General features: G+C 47.7%; 1 protein-coding gene across 1 annotated transcript; it reads right to left on the bottom strand.

Moving 5' to 3' along the window:
- Nucleotides 1-2,884: 2,884 nt before the first annotated feature.
- On the bottom strand, nucleotides 2,885-15,514 carry rnf217 (ring finger protein 217). Its single transcript, XM_048986056.1, has 6 exons — nucleotides 14,189-15,514; nucleotides 9,007-9,237; nucleotides 7,858-8,022; nucleotides 6,920-7,121; nucleotides 6,304-6,375; nucleotides 2,885-5,446 (listed from the first exon to the last, which is right to left on the bottom strand). The coding sequence occupies exons 1-6, from the start codon at nucleotides 14,939-14,941 to the stop codon at nucleotides 5,367-5,369; spliced, it is 1,503 nt and encodes a 500-aa protein (XP_048842013.1). The 5' UTR covers nucleotides 14,942-15,514; the 3' UTR covers nucleotides 2,885-5,366.
- Between the last annotated feature and the right edge of the window lie 445 nt (nucleotides 15,515-15,959).

Raw genomic sequence — 15,959 nt, forward strand, 5'->3', positions numbered from 1 at the left:
AGAACAAGTGATTCACCAAATTGGAAACGAAATTTGCTATTGAAACACTATTTAAACTCGTGTAAATTGTGTAATGTAGGAGAGTGGAGTTGTCTTACATCAGATGCAATATTGTGCAGAATGTTTATAGAATGTGTATTCTATGCTGAATTACAGTTTTAATACTGGCATTTTATTTAATGTAAGACATTGGTATTTACGGATTGTTTACCTTTGGCTCCCTCTTGCGTTAGTAAGCTGTTACTGCATCTGCGGCGATTGTCTTTAACTTGTGACGTGCCGTCAGGCATTGATTTGCTAAATGGAAACTGACCTTATAGTGTGTAATTCTTGGAGTTGGAGATGCTGCACATTGGAATGGACAGATCTGCAGAGTTATTATGTAAGATCAACCGGAGGCCACAGCTACTAACGAACCACAGATACGCAGCCAGTGAGTTGGTCATTAGAAAGCTAATGGCTTATGAAATTAGTGAGTGGGCCTGGGGTCCCGGGGGGGGGGGGGCGTTTTAATTTCAAAAAAGCAAATAAACGAGGACTGACACCCCTTTAAATGATATACTGAAAAAAACATAAATAAAAGTGAAAGCAAAGCCTGACCCCCCGCAAGCTGAAGATTCCAGAACCATATACCAGGAGTGGATAACTAATTTTCGTCTCACACCTCTGGAATCCACCCAGCCGGTCCCATTGGGTCCAATCAGTCCCAACGACGTCCAGCTGTTTATTTAATTGAAGCATCTGTGTCACAGAGCCGGGGATTCATTGGCATGACAATGTGTGATGGCAGAGGTCCAGCTGCCATCCTGCTCACTCCAGCTATGTCAATTAGGCATGGCTGAGTTCACTAAATAAAAAGGTTTCATTGGAATTAACATGCACTAGAGGTAGAACAGCAGCATCCTATTTAGTTAAAAAACACTACATTTAAATGCAAATAGTTTAGAAAGAAATAGGCCGGATTCCAGTTTTTTTAAATAGGGGCTGATCTTTACCCACTGACATGTTTTGAATCAGTGAGTGACAGGGGAGGGAGCACTGCAGGGGCCAATCAGCTTTTAGCTGGGGCCAGTGCCCCTGTGGCCCCGCCCCCATAAAGATGGTCATAGTAATGATGGGGTTGGGTCACATGGCAGCTCTCAAACGTGAACTGTGAGGGCAAAAAGGAAGTAAAATAATTTGCTTTACTCTCGGTCTCTTAATGATATGAAGAGTGTATTCAAGGACGCTTCCACAATACAAGCCCAACCCCCATTCATTACAGACTGTCTCTCTACAAAGGTGCTGGACAGAAACTGTGTGGAACAGACACCCACAAGCTCATAAACGTTCTTCTGATCTGTTAAAAAAATGTCTGGTTTGTGTGGCTGGTTCTGCCCTAGTGAGGCTGACCAGATCTGGGTGATCAGAACAGTGTAATTGGGTATACACATTGTCAATTTTTTAAATATTAACTTAGTATAGTAAATGCAAACTAACTTTGTGTGAAACCACATACATAATCTTTATTTATGAGGTATCTGCTTAAACTTCTTTAGTCTTTGATGATATTGGATGGATGGTACAACAATTCATGTCAATTCAACTGTTCATGCAGTAGTTCATGCTGATTTTTCCCCAGAGTAAATTTACTGTAAACTAAAGGATATTTGTATACCTCCCCTTGGGGGTGGAGCCTCTGTGCTCGAGACCAGAAGGTCACTGGGTCAAATCCAATGGTCAACAGTGATTCGACTGTTCAGCCCTTGAGCAAGACCCTTAAACCCAAATGCAGCAGGGTGCCGACTGACCCCAAGCTTGCTCTCACTTCTTCATGCGTTTGCTTTGTCTCCCAGAGACCGATTTCACCATGAGGATAAAGACAGTGTCTTTCTCCTATTTATTCCTCCTTCTCCAGGTTGAGTAACAGTACAGTATATTGGTATATATATATATATATATATTACAGTAAATGGCATTAAATTAGTAAATTTTACGAAGTTCTGAGGGACCTATATAATGTTACTGTTGCGGTCGATCAGTATTATACAGGTCCCTCAGAACTTCGTAAAATTTACGAATTTAATTAAGCTACACATGCTGTACGGAGAGCTTGCTGGCGTGTGAGCATTAACAATGAATGACACTATTCAGGGCTGTCCATCTGTTTGGGGCTAGATGGACAACAGAGACGGGAAGGGAAATGTGTTACATAATGCATGCTGCCATGTTAGCGCCCCGATGCCTTGTTTCATGCATTGATTTCGTTACGCGAGACTGGACGTGGTGAGCAGGGGCTGAGCCTGATAGGTTACTGTAGCGACCCGAGTCGTTGCAGGTGCACATCCATGGAGAAAATGTTGGCCAGATATGGCTGAGCTCGTGTACATGACAAACAGGCTAATGACACATCCATCTTCAGTAGGACAACAACTATACTGAGCCCGCATGACAACACCAGAGCTTCTGTCATCCTGGACAGGCAAGACCGCCGCTTCTGTTTATTTGGCCTGGAACATTGTGGATCGCTGTTCCGTGGCACAAAACCAGGATATTTGCCCGAGCTCCCAAAGCCAAACTGATTCTGTGACCCAAGTGTAGCTGGTGTCTAGTTTTTGCACTGTTTTACACTGAGTTTCTTTGCAACCGAGTGTGACTGCAAGCAAGCGTTCCAATACACCTATTCACACATGGCCTATAAAGAGCTTGAAACTTGAAGCCGAAAGTGGTGTTGGTGTGTCACATGATCAAACACGTACGGGAGGACTTTCAGTGAACGAATGTGCTGGTGAGAGCAGAAGTGGCATCTGTGAATGACAGCTGGGCACCAACGTGGCTGCAGAACTCCACTGAGGACGACTCCCCAAGGCCAGGCACTGAGCACACGATACAGGAACACCAAACGTGGAATGAGTCCTGGCACCTCTTGCCAGCATCGTTTAATGAGCTTGAGTACACAGTTCCTCACAAGGGACGTGTGCTTGCAGAGTTCTGAAGATGGACTGAGATCCGGAGAATGGAGTTAAACACGAGCACGATGCTTCACAAACGGACACGTCGCACATACAGAGGACAGAAGCTCCCAACTCTTGTTCTGCGCTAGTTTTATATGCTGTATTTCAGACAAATGAGCATAACAGAATCGTTAGAAATCGTGAGGTTTTAACGTCCCGGAAGTGAAATGTGGCACTTCAGCCTTGCCGTCTTAGAAGGCACCTGATGAGTTTACACCCTGATGGGGCATCAGCAGACAGCCCAGTGATGGAGGTCACCATGGGGACTGCAAAATTATCATGACACATAAAAAAGTAAGCTGTAAATGACAAAACATTCTCTCCTTTCAGCATCCAGCAGACTAATTTTGGACCAAAGAAAAACTGAAAAGAAACACATTGTGTTCATGTGTTAATCGACCTGTTGATCATGTATTTTAAGTTGCAAATTCCACCTGTCATTGGACTATAATGAAAATCACAGCATTAGTAAACAAGACATTTTACCTTGAATGTTTCCTGAGAACAATTAGAAAAGACTATATTTTCTAAAATGTCTGTTTTGATGATCGTGGTCCCAACTGAAGTACCCTTTTCAAACATGTTGAAGTAACTCTCTTCTCGTGATTATTATTGACGGATTGCCTCGAACAGCACGTGGCAACATATCCAGGAGTCTGAAACATTGCCCCCTACAGTTTGACAGTATACAGATTCTTTTGTCAATGTTTGAAAAGAAGTATGGATACCCGATTGTCTGTTGTGATATCATCCATCACTTAACATGTTTTGCAGGTTACTGTGCATAGCGGACATTGTCTGGCTGGCAATTAGCTCCTTGAATAATCTTTAAATGCGCATGACATTGCAGTTGCTTAGTGAAACAATGCAGTCGATTAAAGAGCATGGCAGCGATGCTAAGCTTTGCGCACGTTAGCACACCTCCGATCCACCAAATGTTACGAATTTTCTGGGCATCTTCAACCGGGACTGACGTGGCAAGTCACACAAATGATACAGCAACTCACTAAAGTAACCATGTCGAAATCTGGATTACCATGAACAGGGTGATGACTGCATCGAGGACGACAGGAGCTCAGATGCAGCATGTCCCTTCACACTCCTGAATCACACCCCTACAGTTCAACAAATGGCTTTAAACTCCCTTAAAGTTAAAAAAGAATCAACTAATACAATCTCATCAAAAGGAGTGAAATGACATTATTTCCAGAGCTCTCCCCTTCTCATAAAGCTTCCATAATTACACATACAAAAGCTAAGAGGATAGGATTGTGTCTATTTACAGGGCGAGCGGTGACGATTCAAAGGGCTCCTTTGAAAGCCGAGAGCAGCCCACCTACCTCACCCGTGTATTGTTCAGACAGGATGTGAGGGCAGTATGTCAGTGTGGGGGACACACGCCTCGTTTTGATGCAGACTTGTTTTGGCACTGCTCACAATGCTCGTGCGATGCTCGTCCGGCCCACGGCACGACCACGGAGTAGCACAGGCCAGACGTCGCGGGAACTGTCGCGTCGGAGTGAACCTGAGCTGATCTGAACACCCAATGGGAATCATGGTCTGGAAGTCAGGAGGGAGGTTATGGCAACATGACAAAGCTCATCACTGAAGGAATGGCTGCATGAGCAACAATGAATATAATGGCGGTTATGTTACGGCACCGAGTGCCTTTGCGAGGAGATGGCCAACCCGGGGGGGGGGGGGGGGGGGGAGGGGCAGGGGGTGGGTTAGAGCAGTAAGGACTGTAGAAAAACAATGTAGGGAGGGGGACCTTGATTACAAAGCCGCCAGCAGCATGGGACCCACCGGGGAGGTACGACTATCCCAACAAGACTCTGGGAAACGCAAGGCAAGAGTTGGCCAGCAAGCACAAATAAATAAATATCACAAATCTTTCAAAGATATGAACCACAAAAAAGAATTTAGGGGAAAAAAATGGCAAGATCTGTCAGAGACAGTGATGAAGCATCAGCGTTATGGTCAAAATCTGCAAACTACCACAAGTAACGTTGGCTAAGATCCGCCTATCCCTACCCTGCTTCTGCACACTCGCTGAAGAGCACTGCTGTCTCGGTCTTCCCGAAGCACTCACATCTACGAGGCTGAGGGCACAGGGAGACCCTGCTGGACCTCTTGCAGAAGCCAGCAACTTATGCGGAAGAGGCTGAGGAAAAATTACCCAGTGTTCAAATCTTCGGGACCCAGACTGCAGAGACTGGCTTTCTGGCTGGGCTCCAGGGGGAGATCAGGGACTCTGTGCCTGGCATCATCTCTGCTCAGGTTCCGGGAGCGTCCATCTCTATTTGGCTTGATGCTGGGCAGAGTCTGGCAATTTTGTTTTCTCCATCTCCGCATCGAGGTGGAGCTGCACTGTCAGCAGAACCAATGTCCAGTCCCCTGAGAACGTTTCCTCCGCTTCTTGCAGATGTAGTACACGGGGAAAGCAATCAGACCTGCGAGAAGATGCAGCATTACTTCACAAGGACATACATGCATTGGTGCTCTTTATTTATTTAGCAGACAAAGATTTATGCTTCATGGTGCTTTGATGTGGAACCTTTGACCAATATATTATCGCCTAGTATTACCAATACCGATAACCGACGTCATCGACTAGCTACCTTCTGCGTTCCACAGACCTGTAGGGAAACTGGTACCATTGACGTTACTTCCTAGGATCCAGTGATTGTGTGTAACAGTCGCATTATTTAAAGCAGGCAGTGAGATGTCAGCAAAGCAGCACCAACTCTGACACTGTTGGGAGGTTCTAAGTGCTGAACGAGCCCACAAAACCCCTCGTCCCCCACTGCGGAAAATGGCCGACTGTCCAATGCAATCTCTATAGTTTTAGTACTTATGTCTTCAGCTTTGGTGCTGCTAACTTGGAACATTGAGCAAAGTCTAAACACTCTTTGATAATATTGACTCCGACTGACAAACCGGACCAACGCCGATATATTTTTTAACAAACAAACATCGGCCGATATTGATATGTCAGCTGATATATCATGCATGTCTAACACCGAGTTTACGGTTTCTAAATGTTTATGGTGGATATATCCACATCATTTCATTCAATACAACAGCGGCTGTCCTGCAATCTAAACTTTCTGAACATGAGGTAAAACACGTATTAAAATTTCAGCACGGATGTGACGGTTTGCTGAAGCAAAGCCTCACTGCTCTTCTACGCAAATTTCCGCCGACAGTGATGTTCCCCTTCTACCCTCTCCGACCCCCCCCCCCCCCTGCGGCTCACCCCAGACACATTAATGCCCTCGTCCAGTTGCATTGCCACGTCTCGGCTTACCTATGACGAAGGCTATGGCTCCGAACACGCCCACCAGCACGACGACCAATGGGGCAATTAGGATTTTACTCACTGTGTGCAGAAAAAGGAAGATCAGCACAAGCTTGGAGAGGCAGTAGAATTAGTCATCCATTGACTTGCCTCCTATCACGTAACGTCCGATGTGTGTAATACTGTATCTTACTTTTGTACAGAATATATTTGACTTCTCCCCTATAATGATCACGCATTCAGGGACTTCAGGCTGATTTATGCTTCTGCATAGAATCTATACCATCAGCAGCCACAAAGCCAGGTACCCTATGCCGTAGCCTGATGGGAACCTCCCCAGAAATGTAACAGCAGGCATGATCGGAAGGTTGCTGGTTCAAATCCCTTGGTCACCCCCTAACCCCAATTGCTCCACGGACTGACTGACCTTCTCAATTATATATTTTTGGATAAATGTGTCACCTAAATAAGTAAATGTTTATATGAAAGGCATCAGTTTTAGGTATTAATAAGGAATGGATCCGTTTTTCTCCACGATTAAGAAGCGAGTGGTTGGCCAACAGAGTGTACTTCCTGTTTACGGGCACCTGTGTGGACAGTGACCCCTAGAGGAGGGGGCGCTCACCGCAGACGGAGCCCCGCACCAGCCGCCGCAGATGGGGCCTGTCCGGGAGGTAGCGGTACTTGCAGCCAAAGACACTCAGGTTAGAGGTGTGGTCGCCGAAGAAGCGCAGGTGTCGGTACTTCTCGCCGCAGCGGTAGCAGAAGTTGGTGTTGCACTGCGTGCAGGTCATGTGGTCGCAGCCCTCCGTCCTCTGGATGTGGATCTGGAGCGGGGAAATCAGTGGTAAATCGGAGACAAGGGGACATGTGTCATGTTAATGGGGCCGCCCCTCTATCTGGGACAGGAGGGTATGTGGTAAGACGCAGTCTGCTGATAAACGGCTTAGATGGCCAGGATTTCAGCGGTTATAAATATGCATTTAATACCTTGCATTTTATAATAATTTCAGTAATACAGGCCTGTGGTAATCACTGATCCCATTCTGGTTATATAATAACAGACTGCATGCGGTAATGTATGTAGTAGAGCGGACTTCAAAATATTACCTTAAACTTTCTTTTCAATCAGCCCCATACTTTGACTCCATAAGTCCCACCAACAAATTTTGAATACACTGACACCATGTGCTGTACCCCTGTCATAAAGCTATAGACCTATGCTGTAGATGCATCATAATCCACTGTGTAGCAAGACCCGTAGCAGGATTAGCAGGAAGCGGACGGACAACTAACAAAGCAGGTAGGACGTCATCTGATACCAGAGCTCTTCCCACAAGGCCTTGGACTTCCTGGATATTTCTGTTTCCTGTTATTGTTATAAGCGGGATAAAGAGCAAATTTCATTCCATCTACAAATGGAACCGCAAAGCATTTAAAAAATTAATTCTCTCTCCTGCATGGGGCATTTTTCCGGAATGAGGGTCATCGAGCAGAAGACAACAGAGGCATGTGAGATTGGCTGGGGCCATTCCTGGCCGTATTCCCAAACGAAGACGGTACCTTGCAGCGGGGGCACTTCTGAGCGTTCCTCTGGCCGTGCTCGATGACACTAGCCCAGTGACGCAGCAGCTTGTCGCCCTTGCGATACTCGCGGCAGCGTAGGCCCTCGTGCCAGGGGGCATGGCACTTGAAGCACCACACAAACTGGCACTTGGTGCACTGGACCTGGGGGGGGGGGTGGAATGCGTAAGGGTCACAAACACCCCAAGGAGAGGCCAGCAAAAAGGGACTTACCCCACGTCAGCTAGTTGACAATCACTGCACACAGCAAGTGCAATCACAGAAAGACAGGACACAATCGGCATTAAACACTGTGCAATCACCATAAATGGACGCGTCTGTCCCCCAAAGCTCACATAATCCAATCCCCCCCCCCTCCCCGAAGAACATGCCACATAGAAGCAGTGGGTTACGACAGACCCGTCACCCTATAATTTATCTGTCCTGTCCTGTAATCTCCCACCACAATCCAGCTCAGACCATGTAATAATTTAGTGCGAATCCCTTCAGCAATCATCCAGGGAAATACCTCAGAAATTTCAGCTCTGACTCAGTAACATGACGCTCCCAGTTTAAAGTACCTCGTAACAACGCAAAAAGCACAAAACCTTATTACATTATACAATAATCTAAGATAAACGCAAGACAAACCTCAAAGCAATACAGAGGATGGTGCAAAAGATAAGAGTTAGATTTTAGGCTACACCCTTGTCCTATCGCCACGATCTTCCGCGCTCTGATCATCATCAGCTCTGCAAACTCCACACCACAGCCTTTTCCCCCACACGGCCCCTAAGCCGTGGACGTCCTTCACTCTCATGTCTGTGAGACTAGTAAACACAATTTAAAACCATTCAAAGTGTCTTTTTGGCTGGGATTCCCTCCGAGTCTGTCTGCCTGAAAGCCCATGGCTTATTGCCGTCATGTTTATATGGTGTCATGTTGTTGATTTCATGATTTGTCGTGTGCCCTTGAGTGTCCTGAAAGGCATGTTTCAATACAACTTATTATTAATATTATTATTTATGCAGCCGATAGAAATGCCAATGTTCTAGTTGGTGGTGGTCACTTTTGTACCGCTCTCTTCCACTAGGCGGCGTCTGCATCATGTACTCAGGTGGGGGGGGGGGGGGGGGGGCGCCTGCTCACCTTATACTTGTGCTCCGCCCTGCTGGGCGGCTGCAGGCCGCGGCTCTTCAGGGAGGTGAAGTGGCTGCACTGGGGACATGGCTTGGTGCTGGAGTCGATCTTGCTCAGCTCCAGGAAATACTTGTACTTGGCTACCTCCTCGCTGGCCAGGTGGCCCAGCACGGTGCTCTCCTCCAGGTAGCCGCTGCACTCCGTGATGGGACACACGACGTCCACCTTGCCCAGGTACACCTGGCGGGACACGCCCCGAACACCCGCCCCATTACGTTACATCGCTGGCTGTACTTGGCGGAGGCTTTTGTCCACAGTAACAATTCAGCAAAGGGCACAATACCCGGGCCACTCCTGTGACCTATAGCCTTCCTTACAACGTCACCGAAATTCTGAACTCGATCCAAATGAATCACTATGGCTCACGGTCGCACCAAAACACAAGACCTGAAATTTCCAAAGCACAGAACTAAATAGGAGAAAACGGCGGCAGGCTGATGACCTCTGAAGATCGTCCAGCCTTAAACTACGAACAAAACGTTCTTCGAAATGAGGCTGGGCGAATATGCATCATGTGTAAGTAAGTCAGGAGTAACGGGGTCAGTCTTAACAAGATGAAGCAGAAGTGACAAGTTCTAACAGGGCTTCAAAATAACAGGAGCTGGAACTTTTGGTCTTTTGGAAATGAAGTGCAGGAACTACCCCCCCCCGTGCAAAAAACATGACCGCCAGACATAAGCACCTTAACTGGTGCATCGCAGCAACTCAATAACCAGACGGACTCGCAGCGAGAGATCTCCCCGTGGGCCTGCGATTAAACTTTTCGGATATTAATGACACCAGACACAATGACTGGATGCTGGTTGGTCCGCCCCCCACTTCTGGAGACGCTGTGCCTGGATAATGCGTGTTTATGCGCCAGACATCATGAACGCAGTTAGCTTAGTCGGGGCGGCACCCAGAATAATTCCTACGTAAGCAGCCGATAGCCCAGGGCTCTGTAAAGTCACGGCTTGAACTCTGGTGAAAGGCCGTCCCTATGCGGAGCTCACTCCCCAGGGGAGATTACCCAATGCAATTAGCGGCTACAACCCTCCCCCCGTCCCCGTGTCGGGAGAATGACGCAGCGGCAGTGGCCAATGCCCGCTGGGTTGTTGCGCTGCGGAGCCAGCAATGAGGAACACGTTCGGCAGGTCCGCGGCTGAGCCGGTAAACACAACTCTGACATTCAACCAGCTGTCGGTGGCGAGAAACACGCTGCTCTGTTACCTGCTTATCACAAAAAGCATCGATGCCGATGCAAGATTTAAAGACGGAGGTGGAAAATTTATGAAAGGAAAAAAACAACAACTCGAAACAGGCTAATGGTTTCAGGCAACAACAGTTAGATGGCAGGACCATCTTACCTTTCAGGCCCAGGAGGAATTATGGGTAGAAAGAAAGAAAAGTGATGATTTGACAAAACACTTATCAGATCCTTCACTTTTGTCTTAATTTGAGGCCTTTGGTGGCAATTGCTGATCTAGTGAAATGTCAGAAGGAAAGAGACCGTCTGATGTCCGGATGACAGACAAATGAGAATTCGCACCAACGTCAAACTACTCTCTGGAGTCTCTCATTGGCTGGACACAATGGCCGATGGGTGTTTTTTGGAAATCGTTGTGTAGCTCCTGCTCCAATCCTGCCTACACTCGGCGTTAGCTGGAAGCTCAGTCTAACCGCAGTTATGTCGACTCCTTGACGGCATGTTTATTATGCGCTGGCCGATCCTGATTCCGATCTGCTTCACTTGTACGTCAGTTTGGACAAAAGCGGTCGCCAAAATGTGTTAAATGTAAATGCAAATCAAACAGCTCTTCTCATCTCGTCACTTTTCTTTGAGCGCCAGCGATGAGCGCCCTGGCTTGCTCAGTGATCCTAATGGAATGTGGCGTTTAATTAAAGACGCGTCACACATGAAAGCTCGTCCCAGCCAGCAAGGGGAATAAAAGACCCCCGCAGTCGCTAACTGCCACCCCGGCAGCCATAGAGAAGGGGAGACAGTGGACCTGGGGGTGGGGGACACTGGCCAAATGTGAAGAACTGTTACCAAAGCATATAAGGTCACAGTGGAGTGGCATCATCATCATGGAACTGCAGACTGCATACCTGACATGATGCTAACAGTAGTGCTAATTACGATGACCATGGAAAAGTATTTTTAGTACTTTGATGATAAACATCTGATCATACCAGAAGTCAAGCAGCCAGGCCTGTTTCATCTGACTTACTCTCCTTAGGTCCTGCTGTATGTATCTCCGCGATGCAGAAGTAAACCTCCAAGGATATAATTTCCATGTATTTCTAGTGACAACTGAAATTACACACATATTTAAAACTACCTGCATAGACCTTCTTGGTAGCGTTAAGTATTACAGTTTAATTTGAAAACAGTGAATACAACCAACTAATTTTCAATAACAGTTTCTTGAGTTAAGTTGAAGTTCAGCAGCTCGGCGTCCACCATTTAAATCAATTCTTCAGCAGAAATAAACGACGGCTTCACTTCTACTCGAAGACGACAGACTGCGGAATCTCAACTTCTTCAGCTTGGCGTAACCGTCACCGAAATGCTGCATGGAAGCCAAAGAGACCACCAGCGGAACGCAATAAGACATGACAATGCAGGGACACACTGTCTAATTAAGCTTTTTGGGGGTAGGGAAATGAAGGTGGGGGGAAATGAACTGACTGGTGAGAGAAATCTAAATGGCTAATCTCCTGAGCTAATGTCAGAAGAAGAAAGATGGTCAAATTAAGAGAGGAAGATTGCACCCTGACTAGCTGGGGAATGAGAGGGGTATTGTTTGTAAGAGTCGGGCCTTTGACTCGGGGCAAATAATTCGCTGCATTGGCAGAGTAGTTATTTACAAGGATAATGATGGACGGGAAGGTAATTATGTTATGTCCGGGCATAGCTGAAGATGTAAAAACCCACCAATGGGGAGACAGGGGCGCAGGTGAGGGGCGGGCAGTTTATAACCGGGGAGATGAGACGTGTGACCTCATCGCTACGATTAAACCCCACCCTCTTTCTGCATGACATTATCAGACAGTGCAGCAGTCCTTTTTGTGACAAAATTCATAATTAATGTCCGGGTATATATGATACAGAAAGCAGTCAATTGTTTCCCAAATGTTACTCAATATTCCTTTAAACGTAATACTAAGTGCAGACGGCTATCTCCCACTCTCACTGTACCGACCCCAGTCGAATAACCGTAAGAAAAAGCGAAAGTTAATCAAAGCAAATGGCTGCAAAAAAAAATTAACCGAACCTTCAGATGAATCAACCGGAAAACTGACCAACTCACGTTTGGCTTTTTGAAGTGTGGCTTGCATGTCCTTCGAGATTTTAATCCACTAAAATGTGTATTTACCTTTCTTTCATCCTCACGGTAGAATCACAATGAAAATCTTAATATTCCTGCTTTTAATAAATCATAATTAGAAAAAAATCCACTATTTATAATTACTTTTGGCTGACCCTGAGTCCATGAAAGAAAACATTCATCCCGTATGTACCTGCAATGTTTAAAGCGGCACTCGGAAAATTATTCATCTTCCTGTTCCTTTTTTAACCCAGGGCTACACTGCGCATCAGGGTTACACTCAAAGCTGCTCAAATGCTTCTAGAATGTACTGGAACTGCCGGAAACAAATTTCTTGTGTGTGCCACACACACACACTTGGCCAATTAACCTGATTCTGAATATCATGCTTTTATGTAGGGGGAGCTTTGTGGAACCCTGCAAGTTATGTTGCTTTCTGTAGTTTTTATGCTGAATAAAATCTTCTAATATTTCCCCGTATGTCACTATCAGACCAAGTTGTTATTTAGTTCTGTTTCCAAGATGGGCTGCTATGTGCTGGAGAGAGCCCCAGAAAAGATCTGCTGATCCTCACAGTCGATCACGCAGGGAAGCAAGCCGCTGGGGTGGAATGTTCCGGCAGCACCGGAACGCTACCGGTTATCTGGAAAAGGCACCCAGACTGGGCGCAGTTCCGTTTGTGGCGAATCCCACTATACAGTCCGGCTTGCATGGACATTCCCAGAGAAACTGAGCGTTCCGTTGGAATACGTTCATCTGATGTACAGACATATTGGCCTGAGAGTGTTCTGCTGGTTCAGTCTCTTCCTGATGTCCCCACATATCAGCCATTATCAGACATCGACGCGGAAAACGTCTCAAAGGAAAAACAAATTATGGGACGGCGGAGACCTATATAATACTATTGGCCGAGACCTATATAATACTATTCCACACGCGAATAAGGTCCATAGCAGGAGAGAGAGAACATCATAGCTTTTGAAAGGATTCAGAGCACTGCAGGTGCCCCTCCCTCCAAAATACAGTTATTGCCCAGAAAGGACAATCTACCCTAACTTCAAACCTTCCCTGTTTGCCACAGAGCAGCCCTAAGAAGTCATGCATGGCATGGCCACTCCGATGCGTCACGCCGCGTAATTAAACTCCACCGGCATGCCAAACATTTACATTAATGCCAAAGTGTACCAATCATCCTGCAAATACCACGACGTTACGCTGCTGCTCTCCGAGCGAGAAGGGAATCCATTCTTCACTCCTGTGGACGACACAAAATTAGAACTGGCCCCTTACTGCGAGGACTGGGGGTGGGGGGTTAAGGCATTTTGCCGAAGTAGGGAAATTAGGCAGCTGCACTTGGCTGCAACTGAAGCTCTCCTGCCGTTCCAGAGAGGCGACCCAGCCGTTGGACGTTACAGAAGACAGCTGCGAGTAAGACAGTAGCTCTGTGGAGCCAGGCCTGGAAGCTCCCTGTGTACAGTGACATGTGACCCCTCCCCCAGATACGCCACAAAGCAGTTGTCACTGAAAATGTCCCTCTAGGAGGTACCACATGAGGGTGGGAGGGACAGGAGTGGTAATTTAGGCACCTGGGCACCACAATTAGTGGACTGTGCCCGGGGATAATGGTGACAGAGGGATTAAGAAGATAAATTAAAGGGGATCAACACAGACCTTTGGGTTATTTGGAAACTGATGGATAAAACTAAACAAGCTTTCTGGACATACAGACAACAGCCTGCATAACACACGTAGTTATAAATACAGAAATGGCCATTTTAAACTGCAGAATGACAACTTCATGCTGCTTTTGGGAGATTTACCTGCGAACTGATGTACAGTTTCAGACATTCATCGCACACGGCCTTTTTGCAGCAGTGCAGCGGCTTGATGCGCTTGTCGTCCAGGCAGACGCGGCAGGTCACCGGCACCGACGAGCTCGGCTCCACGCCGGAAAAGTTGCCCGAACTCCGGGACTCGATCAGAGCTGTCAGGGCGAGCGGCTCCGGGTAGCGCTGCAGACCCTCCAGCTCCGCTGCTGGGGGAGTCCCGAAGGTGCCGTGCAGCCTCGCCTGGCCTCCGGGACTGTCGTTCGCGATGCAGTACACGGTGCAGTAGACGTGCTCCTTGGGGCGAAGGGCACCGCACGTCGGGCGGCTCCAGCACGCTTCGGCCGGCCCCGGCAATTCTGCCCCGTCCGGGTCGGAAGGTGTCGGTCCCGGCGCGAGTTCCGCAAGGACCCGGTCGCCTGTGCGGTGCCCCCCCGCCACACTTCCGTCTGCCTGCTTTTTAAAAGCCGCATCCTCCGCCGAGGCGTCCCGGTGCTCCCCCCAGCCAGAAAGGGCTCCCGGCGGCCCCAAACTCCTTAAGATCTCCGCGGCGCCGGTCCTCCTCTCCGCGTTTTCTTTATCGCCCGTCGCCTCCTGCGACACCCAGACACCGTCCGGCGCGACAACTTTGGTCTCCGAGTCCAGGACAAAATCTGTGCCCGGCGTGGCCGCCGCGTCGGCGGCGCTCAGCGAGGCAGACATCCCCCGGCCGGCAGCGGCACCCCCGCCGCAGCCTTCATCCCCCATCCCCGCGGCTCTAACTTCCCATTTGCTCTCGGCCAGTCTCTCCAACTCCAGATAAAAACAAACAAAACGCGAGTCGGCGGCCTGCCTTCTGCTTCCGGGTCCCACTTCGGGGAAAATAAATCCGTGACGGGGCTCCTGACTTTACCCGAGATCGGCGGCCCGTCCATCCTTCATGACAGCCGAGGGCGACGGGACCACCGCCGATCGCGGGCCGAAGGAAAGCCGAAGGGGGGCCGAATAGGAGCCGAGGGGGGGCCGGAGATCTCCGGAGCCGATCTGGGAGGCTGACCGGCGCCGGGCTGCTGCTCGCCCGCGTATGTCCTGTAATATAGGCGCAGTGCGCAGTCTGCGCCGCCAAGGCAAACAGCGACGAAAACAATCACAAGCGAAAAATTAAAACCCGTCTCATGTTACGTTTTCTTTCTTTTTTTTCTGCCCCTGAGCATCAGACTCCTTTTTCGGTGGCTGCAGAGATTAAAGCGAAAAAGACAAAGGTGTGACACGCTGTTAAATGTTGTGTGGCGAGGATTTTCATCTTCCGGATAAAACTGGAATATCCTGATCGGGAAGTTTTTTCTCCCCCCCCTCCCCGCTCTCTCTTCTCATTTTAACGAATAGGTGTTACTGAATAACTTAGTAGGGTATTTTTGATTGGAACATCGCCCACATCAATCACGGAAATATATTTCACATTTAAATCGATAATCAAGAAAGTAAATAGTTTTAGTGTTATTGCGAAGTTCTTCGAATGTTTTTGTAAACCCTACAACTGCTTATGTAGTTACGATGTAATACACAAAAATCTGTACTACGCTGCTCTATATACTGGTACAATCAAATTTGCGTATTGACGAGAACGAGATTCAAGACAATGTTTAAAGAAAAGTTTGCAATATAAGTCATGCATAAATAAAGCCTTAATATTTTGCGTTTTTCACTGGCTTCGTTATTACTTTCCTAAGACTTGACGTTTCCTTCAAACACGCGTCTCTGACTAGGAGGCAACAGTAGGGGGCAG

This window comes from Brienomyrus brachyistius, chromosome 19 (genome assembly GCF_023856365.1).
Source record: "Brienomyrus brachyistius isolate T26 chromosome 19, BBRACH_0.4, whole genome shotgun sequence".
Taxonomy (NCBI): Eukaryota; Metazoa; Chordata; class Actinopteri; order Osteoglossiformes; family Mormyridae; genus Brienomyrus; species Brienomyrus brachyistius.